The sequence below is a fragment of the Gossypium raimondii genome, chromosome 5, assembly GCF_025698545.1.
Source record: "Gossypium raimondii isolate GPD5lz chromosome 5, ASM2569854v1, whole genome shotgun sequence".
In the NCBI taxonomy this organism is placed as follows: domain Eukaryota; kingdom Viridiplantae; phylum Streptophyta; class Magnoliopsida; order Malvales; family Malvaceae; genus Gossypium; species Gossypium raimondii.
Window position 1 is genome coordinate 210,239 of NC_068569.1, and position 23,495 is coordinate 233,733.

At 34.1% G+C, this 23,495-nt stretch overlaps 3 protein-coding genes across 3 annotated transcripts; all 3 read right to left on the reverse strand.

Moving 5' to 3' along the window:
* Positions 1–513: 513 nt before the first annotated feature.
* Positions 514–6,045, reverse strand: LOC105768879 (nucleotide-sugar uncharacterized transporter 1). The gene is made up of 7 exons (XM_012589119.2): positions 5,778–6,045; positions 4,300–4,451; positions 4,002–4,207; positions 3,820–3,913; positions 3,018–3,184; positions 2,436–2,606; positions 514–1,047 (listed from the first exon to the last, which is right to left on the reverse strand). The coding sequence occupies exons 1-7, from the start codon at positions 5,866–5,868 to the stop codon at positions 771–773; spliced, it is 1,158 nt and encodes a 385-aa protein (XP_012444573.1). The 5' UTR covers positions 5,869–6,045; the 3' UTR covers positions 514–770.
* A 3,515-nt stretch (positions 6,046–9,560) lies between these two features.
* LOC105768880 (phospholipase A2-alpha) lies at positions 9,561–11,208 on the reverse strand. The gene is made up of 4 exons (XM_012589120.2): positions 10,834–11,208; positions 10,727–10,769; positions 10,488–10,613; positions 9,561–9,951 (listed from the first exon to the last, which is right to left on the reverse strand). The coding sequence occupies exons 1-4, from the start codon at positions 10,942–10,944 to the stop codon at positions 9,776–9,778; spliced, it is 456 nt and encodes a 151-aa protein (XP_012444574.1). The 5' UTR covers positions 10,945–11,208; the 3' UTR covers positions 9,561–9,775.
* Positions 11,209–12,187: 979 nt separating this feature from the next.
* Positions 12,188–23,331, reverse strand: LOC105770192 (galacturonokinase). The gene is made up of 14 exons (XM_012591275.2): positions 23,135–23,331; positions 22,499–22,612; positions 22,328–22,399; positions 20,972–21,015; positions 20,097–20,250; positions 19,559–19,624; positions 17,580–17,659; positions 15,496–15,595; positions 15,000–15,175; positions 14,475–14,515; positions 14,348–14,376; positions 13,688–13,757; positions 13,479–13,568; positions 12,188–12,589 (listed from the first exon to the last, which is right to left on the reverse strand). Exons 1-14 carry the CDS (start codon positions 23,165–23,167, stop codon positions 12,345–12,347), a joined length of 1,314 nt encoding a protein of 437 aa, XP_012446729.1. The 5' UTR covers positions 23,168–23,331; the 3' UTR covers positions 12,188–12,344.
* Between the last annotated feature and the right edge of the window lie 164 nt (positions 23,332–23,495).

A 23,495-nucleotide genomic window follows, 5' to 3' on the forward strand; every position in this document is an offset into this window, starting at 1 on the left:
CTAAATATAATATAATATTTTTGAACCAAACAATTTCTTAAAAGAGATAGAAACGGCTAGGGTTAATAATTTTTAAACTTAAAAATAAGATGAGATGTTTATAAATATGTGTGCTACGTTGTTTGCACACACTGACACACGTAAAATCATAAAGGAATGGCTCTCACTAAACTTTCTTGAATATATTTTTTGAAACTGGAAAACACTCTTTTAACATAAATATTTGTATTCCAAAATTCTAATATGTGCAGAATACTTGGAATGTATGAAACTTGAAAGAATAAACAAGCTGGTGTTGCAAGGCCAAGTAATAGAGTACTTATAAAAGAATTGTCTTCTTCTTCAACTCTTTTACGCCTTCAGTTAGTTCTAACTTTTGTTTTGTTGTTCTTCATCACCATAGGCCCCATAAATCGTCTATTTCTCTCTCTTTTTTGAGTTTGATGAACAAATCTCTACTTAAATGGGTGTGTAATAGGATAGGAGCATCAACTGAACCACTTAGTCCCAACATTAATCTAATAAAACTAAATCATACATACTCATTGCTTGAAAGTCAAAAGCTTGGGTGAAGAGAGGCTAATAATCATATCTCCCATCAAACTCAATATTCAACCAACATATTGACATATCAACGCCCTTGTATCTATTAAAAGGCATAATTAAAACTCATTACTCACTATCAACACTGAAATGATTAGCTTCCTATGCAAAGGGTTTGGTTAATATAGTTTTAACATCTCCAGTATCCGCATAGATTCCCTTTTTTGTTAGACAGTTTCAGTACCGAACCCATCGCAGATATCCCCATTTCCCTCACTCAACTTGGACTTGGGCAAAGCGGATGAAACTTGCAGCCCCGGTTGTGGTTGTTGCTTCTTATCACGTAAATTGAGGTATGTGAAAAAGGACATACCACCAATTGCTATAAATGCTCCAATAATACTAGTTGTGCCCGGATTTGACCCAAACAGGTAAAAACTTCCAAGAAGAATAACACAAGTTTTGAATTGTCCGAGAACCACGTGGGAAATTGCAGAAGTGGCCCTGAAAATTGATAGAACAAAAATCAAACAACATAGAAATTTTTTTATCAAACATCTCCAAGAATTGACTTCATGAATTCTTTTTGTACTTTTTGCAAGTAGATAAATTCAAAGCCATGTTAATCAGACTTGAGGGTGAGACTCAAATAAGACTATGCTGCCACAAGCAAATCTATATTTCTTATGCTTTTTTCATATAGACGGAGGTCACACCTGCATTATGGCTATAAACAAGCCGAGTCAAGCCTGAATAATGACAAGCTTAAGTTCAATTTGAACATCACAGCTCAATACTTGGCTTGGGCTAGATTAAATCTCATTTTTTAAGCTCAAGCTCGGCTCAAGATAAAATCGAACTGCTTGAGTTCGCTTGATTTGGCTTGATTACATTCTTGAGCTCGAGCTCAAATTAAGTTTTGGATATACAACTTTGTTATTAATCGAACTCAATAATGAAAATTCCAAAGATGATATAATGACAACAGTAAAAAACCTTACCCAACAACCAAATCAAAATATTTCTAAAAACAAGTTGGTACAACCGAAATAATGCAAGAACTAACTTCTCGGGCTCAACATGCCTCTGCAACCTTACATTTTGATTTTGAGCTTTCTCCAACATAAAGATAAACAAGAAATAAATGAGGGAGCATACAAGATATACATCTTTTATTTATTTATTTTTTAAATGATTTCTGTAGTTGATGAAAGCAAGTAAATATATACCTATTCTTTTAACTCTTAACTTTTGTTTAAGGACTCAAAAGCCAGAGACATATTTGACTGATATATCTTACTTTGTCCAAGTGTTGCTATAGAAGTGTTTACCACTTTACTTAGCTGAGCTTTGAAGGTGCAGAGAAGAACTAGGAGAGAAGTAGACTGGGTAGGTTGTGGGAATTGGGTCAGAGATGAAGGCGCCGCTGGCTGGGAGGAAATGTAATGGGACTATGGTTGTAAGGGTAAAATAAGGTTAGGGTGTACTAACACATATATTCAGGGTAAATGAATAATTTAATAATATAAAAATTTTAAAATATATATTAAAAAATAAAAAGCTCCTCCAGGCTCACAAGTTGATAGAATCAGGTGTTAAGATGCTCGAATTTGGATCACTTGACATCTCAAATAGCTTGCAAGCACATGCATCTCTAGTCTATACTCCTAGTCCTTGCTTATGTATGTTGGGCACGTGTTAGATACAAGTAATTCAAACAAAATGAAGAGTTGCAGCAACATTTATTTCAAGTACTATACCTTATTGGGCATGCAGGACAGGCATTCAAACACAATTATTTGACCAAAGCAGAGCAAAATCAAAGAATATCAATTGGTTCAAAAACAACTAGCATACGTGAACAATTATAACAGAAGGAAAGATGCACTTACCCAAGCGCCAAGGCTCCCGACCACTGAAGTAAGAATCCAAGGAAAGCTGATACGAGGATTGCTGATGTATTGTTGAAGCTCCAATGAAACGCCAGCACACCAGGGGGATCAAGGAAAGGAATCATAGAAACCAGAAAAAGCAAAGTGATTGGCGTTGTTTTCCACATTAACCTGTTCAACAAATTTGTTAATTCAATAAACAGCCAACTTGACAAGTTTTACAGATAAAATTAACAAAAAGGAAAACAAAAATTGTTTAGGTATCAAAATAAAGGAAAGTAATAAAAAAAAGCTAGAGGTACTAGAATCCACTAAAAATAAATGTAAACAGCACTCCAAGAATTTCAATCGATATGACATTTTTATCCGCAGTAGAGTAACACCTAAAAGTTTCTGTTGCTGTTGGCTAGCAAAATATGCAATATTAGTCATTTTTCTCTCCTATATAAACATCATAAAATGGAACTTTTATCAGCCTTTTAATCCTCTACATTTCCCTGGGCTTAGTTTATCCTTTGCATTCATTTCAATCAAGAACTCCCAAATAAACTACTAGAGTGCTCAAAGGAGCTTGCAACATACGACAATGCTGTCCAGTTTTCTTGTTGCTGCATGTTGGACCAAAGGATTTTATTGACAGCACTAGGGATTATCCACGCCACCGCCACACAGGCTCCGAAGAGGCTGAATTGCAAATCAGTAACAGTAGCAATTGCAACACCAATAGATACAACTGTTAGTGCAACCACCTGAGAGATGTCATAGGAAAAATTTCAAGGCAAAGGGTTCAAATGTTACAAACAATTGTGTTCCGTACTACAATAACAAGAATATATCAGAAAATGCATCGAACCTCAAGCAAGATTGCATGCTGATATTCAAGGAAAGCTCAGAAACCCTCAAACATTTAGGGTAACAAGGGTAAGAAAATGAAAAAATATAACAAGATTAATATTTTAGAGTAGAAACATAAATGATTAGAATCATCAGAAAGGCATATTTGAAAAAGATCGTGAAATATAAAACAAATTTAATAAAGAATGGACAAGATAACAAGTACCACAAATTTAAACATCTATTTCTAGTTTAGGAAACGTAGTCTTTTGCTTTCTTTCTCACATCAGATCTGAAGCATAAGTTTAACAGACATAAGTAGGTGCACGATCTGTATGCAGTCAGTAACGGTTCGTGTTCAATAAAGACCAAGAAGACAACTATGCAAGTATCAACAAGTTTTGAAATAATCAAAACATCCACTAGATGATGGGTACTTACCTTCCAATTTTGGGACTAACACACTCCTCTCAACCTGATGGGCAATGATAATAGCCTATATAACAATAAATGGTTTCTATGTTAACAGAAGGAGAAATAAATCTATTACCTTGGAGAAAGTGACTTTCTTCTTGTACCATATAAACTCTGCAAGGACAATAGATGGCGTGACAGCAATCTTCGCCATCTGATAAAATCCCACACTAGAAAATAAATTAAAAAACAAGTCAATCAAAAAGTCCTCGAGGAGACATTGGTCAAATATCATTTAAACAGATTTAACAATCTAACCTGTTGTATTTCAAGCTAACGTTAGCAAGACCAGTAGATAAAGACATAACAACACCAAGAGTAAACAAAGACAAAGGGGTTGATTTTGAGGGTGGAGATGCAGGAAGAAGAGCAAAAGAATTCAAAATGGCCATCAATGCCCAGCTTACAGCATAGTGAATAAAAGTCAGAAACACAGGAAACTGGAATCCTACATTTTTAAGAACCTGAAAACACAAAGAGTATAACATGTCACAATACAATATATAATATTACAACAAATAGTTTCTTTATAAATCAAGAAATTTTGGCAACAAACCCATTTGTTCATGAAAATAATACCAACAGCAACCATAAAATTGAATGTAAGAGCGGCAACGGGACCACATATTCGTTGCTGTTGACGCTTTGCACTTTCAGATGAGCGGAATTTATTAAATATAGAAGCTCGCAAGTCTTCTAGGGCTTTTCCTGAATTTGTGAGACAAGAGGCAAAGAAATGAGGAAAAGCACATCTGAGAGAATAATAATTTTCCATATATTTTATAGTTTATGCAATTCGAATGGGTAAACACTCAATCCAGAAAGATAAAATAACAAAATCAATTAAAGAGAGTTTAAGAGAGTTGTTAACAAAAGCTCAACAGTCCTGCTACACCCGAGAGGAATAGGCAAAAATATTCGATACAAGGTACAGGACAAGGGTGTAGTATAGATGAATAAATAAATGATCAAAATAGTTCTTGCACAAAGTAAATAGATTATAATAGACAGTAATTATAGCAGTAGTCAGGGATATGGTTCACTGAAAATGCATACTCAAAGCAACATTGCTCAATTGAACGGAAAGATGAAAGCAATATTTACTTAAAGTTTACGCATACTTAAATGGTAAAAATGTTTCAGATGAACTAACAATTAGAATCATCCGGTCCTGACCTATAAAGTTCCAGACTGCTAAATGTGCCTTGATTTAGGCTTACTCTTGTGTACAAAGAAATTCATGACAATTGAAAATTGACATCTCCATTCATTACACTGAAAACAGATAGAGAACTTAATTTAAGAGTGAAACAATCGTACAGCTAATTAAATTTAGAGTTTGAAAATTAAAAAGCGTGCTCCTTTGATTGGGTTTCAACTAAAAATAAAAATTTCTTAGTTAAGGGTGTGGAAGTCATGAGCTGGCTACTGAGTAGCGAGCATTTTCATCAACATTTAGCTGCTTGAGTTTTCTCCTTTTCTTGTTCATCTCCAATCCGTTTCATCCAAGGATGTTAAAAACCCTTCTTACAACTCATAATATTTCATCTAAACGTATTCAAAAGCACACATTTAATGCCAGCCATTCAGTCTGGTAAGTTAAAACGATGGTATACAAAACCTAAAGAAACTTTTCCACAAAATTTTTGCAAGGGCGTCTCTTTTTTATTATCAGCCAAATTACCAATTACCCATTAAAAGTTCAATCACTCATTGCCTTCAATAGAAACGGACCCATAGAGAATGAATCTTGATAAGCTTGTAGAGATAGGAAAGCACCAAAGTAATAGTGAAAATCCAAGTTTAGGCAAATTTCTACTAACAAGATCTGTAAACAACATAACTGGTTCAATAAATTGAGGGGGGAAAGTTTAACATTGCTCATTGAATAGCAACCGACAACCATTATCTTATTTTGGGGGAAAATGCAAAAAGAGGAACATGCAAGCAAAATAGAGTAGATAAATGGATCTAGAAGCAGCTTGAGTGTAAAAATGTTGCAAAAATAGAGATGAGAAAAATAAAAAAAAAGACCTCGTTGGCCGGCATCGCTGTCCTTCCGCTTCAGTATCTTCTTCACATCTTTCCTGATAAGAAAATTGAGAATCTCACGGCTACAAAGCATTTCCTTCGTTGTTCAGATTCCTGTATTTTACACTTCCATCACTAGTTGAGTAGAGACTGAGCCTGGTTTATTGTTTTAGTTCAAGTAGAAAGTAAAAAGATAATGGTTATAATTTTTCTTTTTTGCTTCCCATTACTTTTATTATCATAATTCATAAAACTTCCTTGATTGTCGCCTCAATTAACTTGTAAGAAGAAATAAAAAAGGCTAAACAGTATTCTTTAAATACGTAGACAGCGGAATAACAATAGTGAGAAAATCACGGTGCGTCTTATGTTTTACTGTTTTTTTACATTTAAACTCTGTCTTTTTAGTCAACAGCTCCTTCGCTGTTTTCCAAGTTTTATAAGGAGGCTAATTATTTGTTTAATGTTTATTTTATAAATGAAATAAGTACACTTTTTATTTGTTTTTTATAAGATATTTTGTGAAGTTTAAATTTTTTATAAATTTTACTTCAATACTACGCTTCTTATTGGGCATAACAAAAAATATTTTTTTTTTGTGATCGTTTAAGCAAACAGTTTTAAGTTGAGAAAACATATTGTTGTTACGATTGATTAAAGTTGTCCTCAAAATGATTGCACAAGCATTTTCGATATTTTGCATGCGTATTTTCTTACTACCATTAAAATTATGTGACGAGTTATAATGTATAATAAATTATGTGGCTTAGGTAATATGATGCGATGGAAGATTCATTAGACATTATGGGAAAATCTTTGCATTTCAAAGATGTATGGGAGTATGGCTTTTTGAAGTTTGCATTACTTCAATATGGCTACGTAGGGGAAACAAGTTTGGAACTTCATTTTTCCTTTGGAGTCTTTGGTGACTGGGGTGTTCAAAGCTAAGTACTTTTCTCGGTGCGAGTTTCTAGAGTCATAGGAAGGGCATAATCCTTCATTTGGAGTAGAGGTGATTGTGGGTCGGGCTGGGCCCAGACAAAATTTTATACTTGTTTTTTAGGCTTGGATCCGGTCCGACCCGAAATATGAACCTAAAAATTTGTCTAAGTCCGGCTCGAAAGAAAGTTGTTAAGTTCGAGCCAGGTCCGGCCCATATTAAATTTTACAACACCAAAAGGGCTTAGGGATTTTGAAGCTTGATTTTGGAATTGGGAAAAAATGGAGGGCACGATCTGATGATGAAAGTGAAACATAAAAGTTAAAAAGTATATTTGATTAAAAATAAAAAAATATATATATTTAATATATAATTCGGGCCGGGACAAAAAAATTTTACTCAAGGCCCAACCCGTTTTTTAAACGGGCCTCGTTTTTTTGCCCAAACCTATATTTCGAGCCTATATTTTTTACTCAAATCCTCTTATTTTTTAGACGGGCCATCGGGCCGGGCCAGGTAGCCCAACCCATGATCACCTCTAATTTGGAGAACTTGTATGCTGCCAAACAATTGCTTTTAAAGGGCACTCGTTGGCGCTTTGGTAAAGGCAAAGATGTGTTTCACGACCTATGACTCATGAATATGATTGAGATTTTTATGTTGTGTCCTTTCTATTGTTAGACGTGACAAACATGAGAGTGAATCACTTGTTACAAAGGATTCAGATGAGTTAGATAAATATTTAATTGAAGGTATTCTAATCCCGTTGGATGTAACTCGAATAATAACAATTCCCATTAGTCTTCATTTGCCAAATGATAAGTTTGCATGACATTTTATTAAACAAAGAAGCTATACAGTCGAGTCTTGATACAGGGGTGGAGTTAGGGTTGCATGAAAAAAAGGTTTATTTAGACATTTTTTTAATTTATAAAATTTTAAATATAACAAAAAATTATATAATTTAATTCTGCTTTCCCTAAAAAAATCCTTCGCCCCTGTCTTAATTAAGTGCTTGCTACGAATTCATTTATGAATATTGGATAGGACTCTGTTGTTGGCAGCTGGTCGAGTATTTGGAATGCCCATCTCCCTCCTAAAGTGAAAGATTTTGTGTGGCGTTGTTTAAAGAATTTTATCCCGTGTAAAGGTCGCTTGTAGGAGAAGGGGTGTAACGTTGATCTGTGCTGCTTAAACAGCGGTGTGGAGGAAACGGTGGACCATCTCTTTCTTGAATGTAGCAAGGGTATTGAGGTATGGTAAACTGCTAATATCTCCATATAACATAATACTACTATTGAATTTATTCTTATCTACTTAGCCCATTCTATCGATGCTCTAATGGAAAGAGCACTCACGGTGATGTCAAGTATTTGGTTTTTGTCGAAATCTGCTCAGCTGGAAAAATTAGCAGTTTACTGCTGCACAAGTAGTCGCTTTTGCTGACAAATATTTCGCAGATAGGAGAAGTGCTCAGGGGACCTTGGATTGTGTAGCTTCTTGTGTGCCGCCTCGTGTTATTGCTGGGCAGCGATGGTTGAGAGCAGCAGCTGGCTAGTTAAAGTGTAACACCGACGCTGTCATTCTTCATGAGTCCTGGTCTATCGGTTTGGCGACACTTTTGCATGATGAGTATGTTGCATTTGTGTACGGGCTAAAGTGTCAGGTTCAGTGTTCGGTCAAGTCCCATGTTGCAGAAGCTATGTCTATACGGAAAGCTTTGTCTTGACTTAAATCATTGCATAAATATTATATAATTCTAGAGTTTAATTGCTTGGAAGTCATTAATGCACTGAATTTGTTTGCATCTTATTCTTCCAAGTTTGGTTTCATATTATTGGATGGTTCAATGTCAATTTCATCATTTGGTGTTTCAATGGACTCGACAGGACGACAATTAAGGCGACTTGTAGTTTTATTAGATCTAATTATGAGCCAAGTCAGACCAATGCAAAACTTTAGGTCCGTTTTTTAAGTTTGATCTGAAAAATAGACTTAAAAATTTGTTTAAGTCCAACCCAAATTAAAAATGCTAAATTCAATTTGCCTGTATTAATTTTTTTAAATTTTTTATATAAAAATATATTTAAAAAATATAATACATCAAATATATTAAAAATTAAAATAAATCTTTCCTAACAAATTAAAAATACATTTAAAAAAATATTTAAATAACACTAAAATAGTTACAATTTTGCAAGCAAATGCCTCTAAAATAATAATAAAATTACCAATAAAACAAGATAGACCATAAAAATAAAAATAATAACAAAATAATAGCAAAACAGCAACGAAACAAACAAAACAAAAAACAACTTATTCGGGTCGAGCTGTCAGTTTACCCTCACATTCAATTATAGGGGGCTGTTTTTGTTATAGTAGGGCATAACGCATTTGATGTTGCAGTAGCAATGGAGACTTAGGGTGAGTTTGAATGGGCGGTGCGTTTACCTGCAGTTAGTATAAAAACAACGGTAGCGGTGAGATTAGACGGTAGCAGTGAGATTAGATACTGGCGATACTATAGCGTGAGACAAAAAGTAAACTAAACGCACTACACCGCACCTAATCGCCCATCCAAACTCACCCTTACTGGTCGTCGGCTGCCGACCAACAGTTATTTCTTAAACAATGACATGACCTGGGACAGGAAAGCAAGCGAGTTGTTCCAACTAACATGCATCATGAACCATAAATATATTTGTGAACAGCTTAATTGAATGCTTTAGAATCCTTGGCTTTCATTCTCGCTTTAACATACATATATGCATCCATTTACCAAGCATGCATGCATGCATGTTTTGTTGTCAGTCAGTAGTAATTTCCAAGAATTTATGCACAAGGTATTATTGAAATGGAATGCACTCTAGCTTAAATTTCTGTTTGTTATAGAAAAACAAATAGTTCCAACTCCAAATGCGAAATTAAGGAAAAAGAAAACAGTAGTTAAAGGATGGTTGAAGATGAATGATTTAATTGAGGGATGCCATGCCATCATCAATCTTAGGATTGCAGAAGCAGAAGAATGTCGTGTCTGACAGTGTTGGGTTGGGTAAAAAGACTAAGGTTTATGAAGCACTCCTCCAGCAATCAGGGCAGCCTTCATGACAACAGAGATGACATCAATGACTTGATCCACTTGGCATTTGTTACCCTTGAAACTCCTTTCTCCTCCTTTCTGGAAATCCTTTATGCACTTTATGAAGCTTTGGCTGCACTTTTGACTCAGATAGTCATCTGCACTCCGTTTTACATTTCCATTTTATTTATTCTTACCATCAAACAACAGTTGTTCATAATTAAAATCATATCACCCTAAACTTATCTATTTTAAACATACAAACCTCACTTTCTACATCTTTACTTGTATAATTCTATGAAAAAAATTAACCATATATCCTTTACCTTAGCTTCATGGTTATTGAGCACATATAGTATATATTTTATTGGTCAGGAATTTGTCCTTATTTGAGCATGTCAAAACAAGTTTAATCTTAAAGATTTGACCTCTAAGTGAGCAAATCCGAGAGCATATTTTTGGTACGGTGGGAGCTATACGGGAGGTTAAGGCAAAGCCAAGATACCTAATAGGTTCAACCTCTATTCTATTGGTATGGAAAGAGGAAAAGGTAGCGTAAAAATAAATATTACATATAGCTATGGTTGGATAAAGATAAAAGAAAATAATAAATAATGATTGAGATTGAAGGCAATGGCTGTTAGTGCAATAGGTATACTAAGAAAGAAAGAGAAGGGGAAGGGGGGGAGCATACTGTTCATAGCTTGAACGCAGTCATCGTGCTTCATACAGCAAGCATCAAGTCCATCGCAAGGTTTCTCTCCAGGGCATCCACTGTACAATAGGCCGCAATACTTGCCATACCTCAAAAATGGAGGCACTGTGTTGTTGTTTCATTTATAATTATCTCAGCCCACCCACCTATTTCATTTCATTTCAAAATAACCAAAACCAAGAGCATATGTATGGATGGATGGATGGATGGATGGATACCTGAACAGAACTCTGACTCACATGTCCTACTGCATTCTTTGCTCTGCAAATTAAGATTATTTATTTAGGAAGAAGAAGAAAGAAAGAAGAAGAAGAAGTGAACTGACCACAGAGATGGCGGTATCAGCGGCCTGGATTCCAACATTAAGGGCTTCAACAGAAACAGAGCTGAAGGTGAAGAAGAGAGCTAAAGTGAAAAGGTGATGAGGCGTCCTCATTCTTGGCAAATCCAAAGCGCTGAAATCTGAAGAAGCTTGGTTTGGTTTTGTAGGGAAGCAAACAAAGGAAGAGGCAGGTGGATGGATGAAATTGTTGAAATAAATAAAAAAGAAGATGAGGTGTGAGGGGGTTGTCTTGTAATGGCTCGTGATCCGTTTTTGGACGGATGCTTCTTCAACTTTTTCAGAGAGATGCAAGCAAGTATAGTATATTAAGGGAAGGTATACATTATTACTCCTTCCCTTCACCTAAATGATTGGGATTTCAAGCCATCCCTCCCAAGTCCTATCCAATCTGTGTCGGTGATTCATTTCAGGCAGTGTTACCTCCAAGTTTTAAATAAATTACGCATGAAAGGTAGCATGTGCCTATTGAGAGCGACTACCTCTAGGTTTTATTTCTGTAATCACCCCCAAATTTTGGATTTACATTTTCCCATTGTTGAAAATAGTTTATATGAATACCACATCATTATTTTTAAACCGTAATATTAACATGTGATTATATAAAAAAAATGTCTTCAAAGTTTATATGAAGACCCTAATACAGAAATTACAACCAAAGAAAAGCTTAATAGAGTTCTTTCTGTTTTTTTTTTAATATTCTTAAATTTTGATGGGGTCGCACTCCAAAGGAGTGACACAAGATTTATAAAACAAAACATTTACATCAAAAAATGCACTCTCAAAATGAATCGATGTTCAAGTGTAAATGTTATTTTTTTTATAATTTCAATCTAAATTTTTTTGTATCCTAGTTTTAAAATAATTTTAAAAAATCCCAGCTTTTCATAGAATATTTTAGGATTTTATAAATTTTAAAGATTTTATATATTTTTAAATTTCCAATAATTTGTTGTGTTTTTTACTGTTTTTATAATTTTTGGAATTTCCTATTAATATTTACAAATTTTTATATACATTTTAGATTTTTGAATTTTTTAAAAAATCTGTACCACATCATCACTTCTTAACACCGTAAAAGAAAAAGAAAAAAAACCAACCTGCTTGATAAAATTAAGCTCGAGGACTAGCATAGATAAAAAAATTCAAAACCAAATTTCAAAACTAAATATTATTTTATCTCTAATACACAGACAGTTTATAAGTGAATTAACTGTGTGCGTATATATATACATACTAGGAGAGGTTTATTTATATTAGTATAAAATTAAAATAATGATACACAACATTTTATAGAATTTATATACTATATACTACTATTCCCAATGGAGAAAAAATATTGCAGAGAGACTGATAGTATTGTTGTTGATAATGGTGAACAATAATAATGATAATAATATGTTTCTGAAATTCAGTTTATAGATGCTGCAAACACAAAGTCAGAGTAGAAAGGAAGAAATGAATCAAATTAGAAAAGAAGGAAAGTTAAAAAAAAATCAGAAAATACGGGCGCAGTCACCAGCTTCACAAATCAAAACAGCAGTGCCATGGCTCAATTGGCTAGCGAACACTGGCTGTAGCTTTGGATATTCTACCCTCACAAATTTTGCTGCTTCCGTTGCACGAGCTGCATCTACCAATGCAACACAGCAGCCTCTGAATCCAGCTCCACTGAACCGAGCTCCAAAGACGCCTGGTGCCCTCAATAGGACCTCGTATAGTTGAAATAGTGGCTCACACCCTTCACATCACATTTCACTCATTTTATCAGAATCTTTAAACCAAATCAATTATTCATAATGCAGTCTAGCAGTCACTAACTCAAACTTTTTTACGTGGTAGTCCTGGAAAAGGAATCTTGTTCAAGAAAAGAGGAAGCATGGCTTTAGAAGCTTATACTGATCTAGATCTTCTAGATCGTTAGTTGACAAAAGGTCAACTTTAGGCTATTGTACATTCTGAGGTGGAAATCTAGAGACTTGGAGGGGTAAAAAGTAAAATGTAATGGCAAGGTCAAGGTCAAGTCCAGAGTCAGAATTCAGGTCAATGGCACTTAGAATATGTGAATTACTTCGGTTGAAAATAATTTTTGGTGATTTGATGATAAGACGGGAAGGTCCAATGCAGCTGGTGAACTGTATATAAGATGATAGTGTATATATCCGATAGGAATCTTAATTTTTTAGAATGCTAGTATATAAGATGATAGTGTATATAAGTTTCCCTAGTTTGATAAGGTAAAAATTGTGTATAAATAGGAGACTGTAGAAGCAGTATTTACATGACATAATTAATTCCAGTAGATCAATTCTCTACACATGACGATCATCAAAGTTAAAAATTTGTTATGTCCTCTAGAACCAGTACCATACTAAGCTTAGCAAGTATTAGAACACCAAGATATTAAACTGATGGGTGCATATAATCACCATCAAGCACATTATGAATAAAATCAAAACAAAGAGAATGAGAGAATAAAAGTTATTCAAGGTATTACAATTACTACAACCCCTAAAATAAGCTCCAATTGGAAATTAGAGTATCAAAATTTATGGTTTTTGTTGCGTCTTGGTCTTTTTGGAATTAGAGGCATAGCAGTGCAACTAAGAAACAGAAAGTGTAGGACGTACCACATTCATAGTTTTTAATAGAACTTAGACCAGAAGCTGTCATTAGCTCTCCAAAGGCTCTCAAATCTCCTGAAGCCCAAGCCTCTAATCCTGGAATAACCATTATACAGCTCCCCTATTAGTTGATAAGCCATTGAACAACATGGTTATCTACATAAGATCATTATGTTGGCCAGATAAATTTATGGAATTGTAATAACACAGTTTACCTTTTCTAACCCGCATATTCTCTGAAAAGTAATGCTCTGCTCTTTTGGCTAGATTTGGTTCCAGTTTGAACTGCAAAATAGAAGGCGATCTGATAAAGAAATAAACTTATGAGAAAAACTTAGAATGTTAAGTTGACAACAAGTTGCACAGGTTATATGCATCAAACAATACTATCTACTGCGTTCTTTGCTTAGCTTAGGTGGAATGGTGTTGGGTTTGGTAGAGATCTTACATCTGAGACATGGAAGATTGCTGTTTCTTTTCCTTTGTTATGTAATCCAAAGAGTTTTAAGGCATAAGGGCAAGTATGTTATATGGAGTTGTTTAAGCTAGGTTTATTATTTCATAGGTACAGAACCATTAGGTTCATTTTGCTTGCAATCAAAGTTAATAAGCTTCTACTTTATGTAATTTTCATATTCAAGGAGTTTTTGCTAGTAGCATACTCATGAATGCATGCAAGCTACACCTCTAACTTTTTAGTAGTGATAATTTATAAATCTTATTTAGCAAACTGAATTATTTAACTTAAATGTTTACTCTTCTAGTAGGACAGGTAATCATATAAAATTCATACAAAACATAACGGTTTAACTGATAAGAAGAAATGCTGCAAAACTCTCAGCTTCTAAAATCAGAGTCTGTATTGATGTTTATACCTTGTGCGCTTCGTAAACTTCTGGTTTAACTGTTAAGAAAGAGGGTAGAAAAGGAATTAAATGCAATTACAAAAATAAATTGAAAAGGAAGTTCAAATTCATTGAGATAATTAGCTCAAGTACTAGCCATTGCAGAGGAAGGGCTCCACTTCTTTATTTCCAGAAGCACTACAAAACAGAAATAGAGAATTCAGTTTACTGAAAATATAACAGAAAAAGAAAAAGGTGAATCACAGATTCACAATAAACCAAGACAAACTTCTAACAAACAGTAAAAAACATGACAAAGTGTTGCAGTTTATTGGAAGTGTTATAAAGAGTTCACAGTATCTCATTGCAAGGTATATGCGAAATCAGAACAATACAACAAAAGATGTTGATTCATATAGTAAGAAAACGGAGGATAATGCCATGCATTGAACATCTGTACACACTCTATTCATGACAAGTTGGACTTTTGAAAGGCATATAGAATATATGTAAGCTTTTAACTCCCCTAATCAGCATAATCAAAAAGCGGATGTATTGCATTAACATGAATATATAATGGTCCCGCAGTATAAGAGGATCAGTGATGATATCTGCAATCAGAAAATCAAAATAACAAGTGACAATTGTCCAGTGTTCTCAATTAACAGGAACAAGATCATACTTCAGAAGAACTTTGGCAGCTTCTTGACATTCAGCAACTCGAGAATTGTATCCAGGATTGTTGGTCAAAGCTTGCCTAAGTCCTGAAAATGCCAGTAATATTTTGTAGCCTTTCTGTGGTTCAGCTTCTTGATCCTCCAGAAACTTTGGAGGGCGTATAAGCTTGTGCTCAGTAGTCTACATGAAACGAGAGGCCATATAACTCAAAGAAGTTCAAATAAATTGAGATTTTGTTTTACAAAATAATTAAAAGGAAAATTTTTCATAATTGGATCAACATTACATTTAAGGAAAAGGGATTACATAAATCAATAAAAATAGAAAACAATCATAAATGCGTCAGTAGAAAACAATCATAAATCTGCCTGATAACCAAATTATAGCAATTGTATGAAGACTAAATTAAGCATAAGCAGTGCCAAGCTAACAAAAATAGAACACTTCAAAACAAAGAAGGATATGTTATTCCTGAAATTACTACAAAAAGTTTGACTTACTTTGCAGTTCATGTAAGTTAGACAACCCTGGCTTGAAAGCAGTATGGCTGATTGATCCAGTATGCCATTTCTCAGACCTAAATACTCATTTTCAATCACCCTACATGTGCCATCATGTCAGATGTAGAAAAGGCTTAACATGTAATGATAAAAAGGCAATCATATATCACTAAGAAGAATGTGCATTCTCTGAGCAATGAAGTAGGTTTGAGATAAAAGAGTAATTAACATTCCAATATAAATAAAGCAAACTTTGTGGCCAACCAAAGACAACCAAGAAAGGAAGTTGCATATTTCCAAAAAAAACACGAAAAAAAAGAAAAAAAGAATGGAAGTTGAAAGCAATAATCCATATTATCTATTCATCTATCTTATTTCATTATTATCGATGCATTTTTTGCATATTCAAAAACTGTAGCTAAAAGTATATGGATATTTAATATTAACTTTTGTTGTATTAAATACCACAACTTTTTAGGGCAAACAAGGTAAGTTACTGAGAAAGTCAAATAAACTTGCAATTCATTTTTCCCCTGCAAATCCAAACAACTTAATAAAAATGCTAATGACTCCTTATCGCCATGCATTAGAGCTATTAAAACAAGATACATTCTATATTAGAATTACATAAGAAAATTGTTTACAGTATCAATTGAAGGCTGATCCAGAAAATATCCCTTAACTAATAAAATCTTATTTGATAAGGGCAGATAAAGACAAGAAAGCTATTCATTAATGAAAGCAAAAAGTATAACTGTCCTCCATAAGTTATGTGACTGCATTTAGTATAGTTCCTTAATCTTAAAGATATTTCAAAAGACAACAATTTCGCAACAAAGGGTACAATATTTAATATAAGTGCAACAACAAGCACAGTATTTATCATTATTCTCCAAGCTCTATACATCCTCTCAAGGGCATCCACCAAGAAATTAGTAACCTTCTCCAGAACATCTTACATCTATGTTTCCCAAAACCTCCTTGATTTAAACAAACCCACATCTCATCTTCCACCCTCAAACCAGTTCCAGTTCCAATTCCAAAACCAACAGCCAACTCTAATTAGTAACGCCCCTCCCCCTACCTTTAAAACATTTCCGCTCTCTTCTTCGTTCAAAACAATTTTAGATTTGAGTCTAGGGATTATGGGTGAGCTGTGTCAACCAGTGGACAAAAGAATGAAAATTCTTTAAGATAACCTCTTTCATGTTTTCAGTAGCAGTCCATTTCCAATGTAAACCTAATATTATAGGATCATTTTGGGTGCTCTCCTATCTCATGCAAGACACAATCCACATTATCATATCCCTTGATTTTCCTTCTATACTGCAAATTAATGCTAGATTTCACGCAAAAGTAGGATAGAAAACAAAATGATGCGACAGCAAATTAGTTGTTTGCAATTAAAATTTCAATTCTTATTCTGCTAAACTTAACAGTTTAAACTTTTTTCTTTTATAGAATTAGGATTTTAGATTATCTATGCTATTTTATTTCAATTATTAATTTGCTTATTTTCCAAGTATTAGGGCATTAGGGCTATATTTACCATTTCTTGTTTCCATTAGTTTATAGGTACCAATGTTAGTTCTGTTTCTGGTAGCTTTTGAATGATGAACCATTAATAGTTTTGAGGGTTTTTTTAGATCTCCGAGGAAAGTGATTCAAACCCAAGTCTGAGCAAGGTGCTAAGTGCACCACCTACCATCAAACCATATGCTCATGTGCATATTTAAAGATATGGGGTATTAAGATTTCCCCTTCTGTTTCTCTCTGATCTTCTACTCCTAGTACCTGTATTCCTATCCATTTTACTCTGTTTCTCCCTAACTTCTCATATCTATCCCTAGTTTTTCTCTTTCAATTCTATTCTCTATCTCTTTGCCCTATTTATTCTACATAATTATTTTTTATAAATTAGGTCCTGCAGCATACTCAATGGCACTGAACGCTTAATTTGCCTTAAAAGATAACTTACTAAGATTAAGATCTGGACAAAAACCCAGTTTTGATTAATTTTGATGGTGTTACTACTAAATAAGAATGCAGAAAGATTTAAAGTAATCCAACAGAGATGAAAATACCTGTCATATTCAATATTTTCTCTGGGAGATACAGTTAAACCATTTGCAGTTTCCAAAGCCAGCAGGTAAGCTATGCCAACCTGTCAAAAGATAACTTCATTACATCTTTAACATGGAATGCAGAAAAGAAATTTACTAATAAGATACCTCAAATTGGTCTTTAAAACAAGATAATTACTGACAAAATTGCAATTCATTTTAATCCCCAAGTTATCAAGAAAAATGCGTACTTAACTATATCTATAAATAGTCCAGATCAATTCCAAAGAAACATTTAAGAAGACACTTCCTCAGCCTATTTAGTGTCTAGGTTTTCTTCTTAAACATCTCTAAATGAAAGTAATTTCTTTGTAAGAAAACAGAAAAAGTGAATGCCTAAATCAGATCAACTCTTTCTGCCTGAGGATAACTATTTTCTAATGAAATGTTGATTTACATCTTCCCAACATTGAGGCCATACAGCTTCACTCAATTTCCCCCTTATTAGAACATTCTATCCTTCACTGCTAATTTTGGATCTCCTCCGCTCCATCTTCACTAATGTTTCACAAGATAGAGACATCTATTGGAACACTGATTTTTCTCTATAATTAATATATCAGCAATTTTTGTAACTTTGAAATGGCAGAAAGAAATGACGACCTGTATCTATTTCTATTTTCAGAATGGTAAATGTGATCATTTCTGGGTGATTCACGTGTTCCCTCCTTTTATCTTTTTGAGTTTTCTCCATCTTGCTACCGTTACATGGTTGCCCAAGCATGACAGTCTCAAAGTAATCTCTGGAATATGTTCTACATGAATGGAAGAATTTTTTCAGAGTTAAAGTTCCTCAGTATAACTTTCTGTTCCTCAAGGAATGGTTCCTATAATATATAATATATATAATCTTTATACTAAGGCATCTCTTTATTAAATTATGCCTCATTGCTCTGCAAAAACCAAAGCCAATTTCACTTATTTATTTTGGAGGGTGAAGAGTAGGATTTTCACAGTGGGGGAAGATATTATGAGAGAAATAGGATCTTAGTGTAAGTGATCACCAAGTAAGAACTTATTAATTCTTTTGTAAAATTTGTTTGACTTTAAATTCAGAACATCTCTGAAATTTTAAACTCATATTTTCTTAAACCCCGTTTATGCAGTCTCCTAAGACCTGCTTTAACGTACTTTACAGTGCTATCTAATGCTTCATCTTTATTGGCCCAATAGACTACTTACACCTTCACTCAGCTCTACTAAGTTGCATTATCTGCATAAAATAATGTTCTACTTAAATTGCCTAAATAAAATAAGCCAAATCAACTTACCCATCTAACTTTGACTTCATAAACATCAGTCCCATGTTCTCAATGAAGAAAGAAGAGAGAAGGCAGAAATAACGAGAAGATAGATGTGGTACTTATTCAACCTAACAGTGACTAAATCTATGGATTTAAGTACAAATGCTTCAAACTAGCAAAGTTCTACAAAACATAGGTTAGTTTTTGAGGTTTAATTCTGTCTGTGTCAATAAGGATTATTTATTTTCAGGTCAAAAAAAGGATTGATTATTCCAGCCATTGAAGGTGAGAAAGAATTTCTGTTTAGCTTCTAATTACTCAAACAAGCCAAGAATTGGGATTTTATTGAGTAATGTCCATTTTCTAGTATAGAGAGGGCACTTTTAGCTTTCTGTTTCCTTATTCTAGGACGCAATGAACTTAGTTGTTGCTCTTTATTCACTAGTACTAACGGGGAACATAATTTTTATCGTTACCTATTGTTCCAATTTGTTCCACAAAGTGCTCCATTATTTCCTAATGATGCATAAAAAAGCATGTTATGAGAAATTTTACTCTAGGATGGATTTGGTTAGAGCACTGAGCTGATTTATCTCAAAAGTGATTGCATGAGCTTTTCTTTCCTTTCCTCTACCACTGAGTATCACCCTAACTGTATATATGTTGTAACAAACAGAACCAAAAACATAAACGTACAGCAGCTGAAGAGCTAAGGCCTGAACTGTCCAGACCCTCAGATCCGCAGATGTAGCCAATGATTCCCTGCAAATATGAGTATTTAAAAGTTAGTATTTTCAAAAAGAAAAAGAGAACGTGAAAACAAACTAATGGAAAATTTGTGCTTTCACGGTTAGTAATATGTCAATGTCATTCTCAGCAACTCGACAAACATAGCCATCAAATCAGGAATATGATACTGGAGGTTAATACTCGGTTCAAATAATAACTTTTTTTTTATCAATCTCAGAGGAGGCATAAACTTGAAAAGGGAGGTTGTTTATAAAGAAAGATATTAGACACTTGGCTGTAATTATCTTTTATTAACAGATTTTGCATATTTTTCTAGGCTGTAAAACAGGTTTCCTGTCATTATCTTCATTACAGGGTTTAGAAAGTGTCTTACAGCTTATTTTAGACCAATGATTTCAAGTTTTTTTTTCTCTGAGGATATAAACAGTTTACATCTTTTTTTTTCTTTTTTTTTTCTATGGAAGTATGGGAAAATAACTCTTACCTGAGCAAGATGGTTCCCTCTACTTTGTAATGCATACAAGGCTCCTCTAGCATAAATACCCCATTCAAATTCATCTGGTGACGGAGAAGATTTATCTGCGTTAATCTCTTCACCCTTGCTAATGGTCTGTCTTGGTTTATGGTTTTCATTAACTCTATAATACCATGAGGCCAAAAAATTCAAGTTAAAAATGGCATACTAGAATGTAAAATCATGTAGGAAAAAAGTGATTTATGACGGCAATTAATCCTCTCTGAAGCAGACAAATAAGCAAAGTATAAGCAAATGCTCTTGGACTAAGAGGGTTGTACAAGTATATATAGCAAACTAACTGGATTACACAAAGTATAGATTCATCTTTAACAGCAGCCACAGAATTTCCAATGTACTTGGTTCTCCTTTCTATAATAATTGAAGAAACCCTACCACTAACGGACATTTCAGGGTAGTTGATTACTGTAACAATAGGTAAGTGGAGGTTGAGAGGGGGACGTAGAAAGAAAGTAAACTCAATGATTTGTGATACTTTTAAGCAACTCATATTGGAATGTATTTGGCTATGACACATGTTATATCTAATCATAAATACAGTTCATGCCCATTTTGGAAAATCTAATAAAATGGTCTATTTCATAATTAATCCTCATAAAGAAAAGCTAGCAACACAGCTGTATAAACAAGTACAATTTCCTGCACTATCAATAATTACAATTCTATGGCTGCATAAACAAGAAAACATAAAATGCTGAACATGAATGAAAATAACCGAAAAATCCTTATCAGAATTGGAAATATAAAAGACTAACTTAAAAATTTTAAGAAAAAAAGACTAAAGGACTTTATGGAAGACCAGTCCACAAAAGGAGTTCTCGTACCTGAACCTAACTTCTCCTTTAAATTGACCTGAGCGTAATGCAACCTACATCAAGGATTCCGAAGTTCATTAGGTCAAAGATAAAACGATAGAAATGCAATAGCAGAATAAGAAAAAGATGTTTTTTCACGTTCTGTTGTGATTTTTGAATTGCAATCCTTGGTTTTCTTTTATACCCTTCAAACCTTAAGAAACAAGCTGATAGGCTGGCATACATGTGTATGCATGTGTGTGTGATTGAGAGAATGAGTGAGAGTCTCTTTCTGAAAAGTAGATAGTTATGGTACTGGAGTCAGGCACTAGAAATTCAAAATTAGCCTTTCCTTGCAGAAATTCTTGAAGCTTGGATTCCCACTTTAAATTGATCAGTCAAATTCATAACCTTTTGCACTCTAGAGTGGTCTTTAACTTCATTTGTGACACAACAGAAAAATGATGCAGTTAACCCTAAGTAGTTACCCCTATCTCATAGGACGATATCATGTTTATTTATCAAGAGAGGGAAAAAAAGAAAAGAAAGAAATGGAGACATAAACAGAGAGACAACATCTTGCTCGTATGATATGAAGTAGACACCATGCAGCAGTCAGTCTGGCTACAACATGAAGGATAAAGCCAGTAGCCTAGCCACATTCCGGTTACTAGGTTATGAAGCCCTTTGCACAAGCTAAATGGTATCATAAAACTGCCGAAGAGAAAAAAAGTAGATGAAGACTCTAGTCAAAAGCAACCTATTAGTTCTTTTTCATGAAATGCCCTGACAGGTCAATATCTCCTTCAGAAGAAAAAGATACTTGGCAACAGCTCAGGAAATCTGCTTCTTTTAGAACTTGCACCTAGTTTGCAAGGTAAACTGGTTCATTCCACCCCCTACCCTTCAAAGAACTATTGGAGGGTGGAAGTACACCACATTTTAAGATGGGAAATCCTTTAAGGTTTTAAAGCTCAAGGTAGGTCCAAGCAATTGAGTTTCATATTTATAAAGATAGAAGCTTGGAAGAGTAAACCTCAAAGCATAATAAAGTTCACAGGGTAACTATGATGGAGTCAAAAATCAAGTTCACTGTCTTTTATGAACTTCTTCAATGAAGAGAAAGAAAAAGAAGAGCGATAAACTTGCATGGTGTTTCATGTACACAAAATTTTATTTATTTCACATACTTTCTTCGCAAGAATTAGTAAGAACTCTAAAAGGTGAATACCAAATAACAGCACGAACTCATATTAATTATAGCATCTTCCATGAGGAACTTTTGTTAAAAAGTTAAGATCCAAGGCACAAGTGAACGCAAAACTTCCAGAAACCAGCTCCTCATACTACAAAACCTACAAGGTGAAAATACCATCTTAAGCTCACCTCAGTGCTACCAGAAGGAACAAATCCCAATAGTATTCCCTTATTAATTGTCATAGCAGAAACAATTCCACCCTGCAAGCATTAGAAACCAAGAGTGGTTTAAAAAAAAAGAAGAAGAGAGAAATGAAAATGTAGATGAGATCAATGCAAATACAGGTGCAACATAGTAACCTGATGATCGACATGAGCTCCCAATGGACAAATCCTGTAAGGAGATACAACAACTCGAACGTCTGCTGTACCTTTTCCTGCCATTTCAGACACTATCTTTCTGATTTCATGTAACTGCAATCAGGGGCGCAGCCAGGAAATTTTGTTAAGGGGCCAAAATTAAATTGTATATTTTTATGAGAGTAAAAATGTAATTTTACCATTTTAATAGCTTATATTTTTATAATTTTTAAAGGATTACATCAATTTTTTATTATTTTTGGGGATAAGTACAATTTTACCTTTATTATTTTATAAATTTTGAAGGGGCGTAAATGGAAAATTTTCCATTTTAGGTGGCCGGGGCGCCTGCCACCCCCTGGCCACGCGCTGACTGCAATCCAGTCCCAATCCCAATCCACAATAAATATAAGTACGAAAAAAGGGAGGGAAAAAGAGCAGATTCACTTATAAAAAGTGCAGAGGCAACCAAATCTACTACTTATCGTTTCCTTTGGAAAGCAAGAAAATTACAAGGTACTGATAAATTCTCATTAATGTGAATGAACCACAAGTTAACAATCAAACCCAGATTGCTAACCCAAAGAAAGAGAAAATACACTGAAAGTGATGTATGGATCAAAAAAGAATTGTTACCTCGTCCTGAGTAGGCCAAGACATTGCACCCATCCTCCCAATTTTTGCCTCTGAGCTTTCGTCCTCAATTTGAGGATTGTGTTTATAAACAGAAAAGAGTAGTAAGAACAAAGGAACTGCGAATGGGGGCGGCCGGTGAACCGAGAAATCTGTTAAAACGTCATTTTATTAGATATGTTACTACCATCATCTAATCATGCTAATGGTTACTTCACAACTTTTACTTTATTGCTTAATCTTAAAGAGAAATTATCTCGTCAGTATCGATGGACTTCAATGTTTGACAATATGACGTGTTCTTAAATTTTATTAATTATTTTTCTTCAAATATAATTATTAATTAAAATATGTGGTTTAAGTT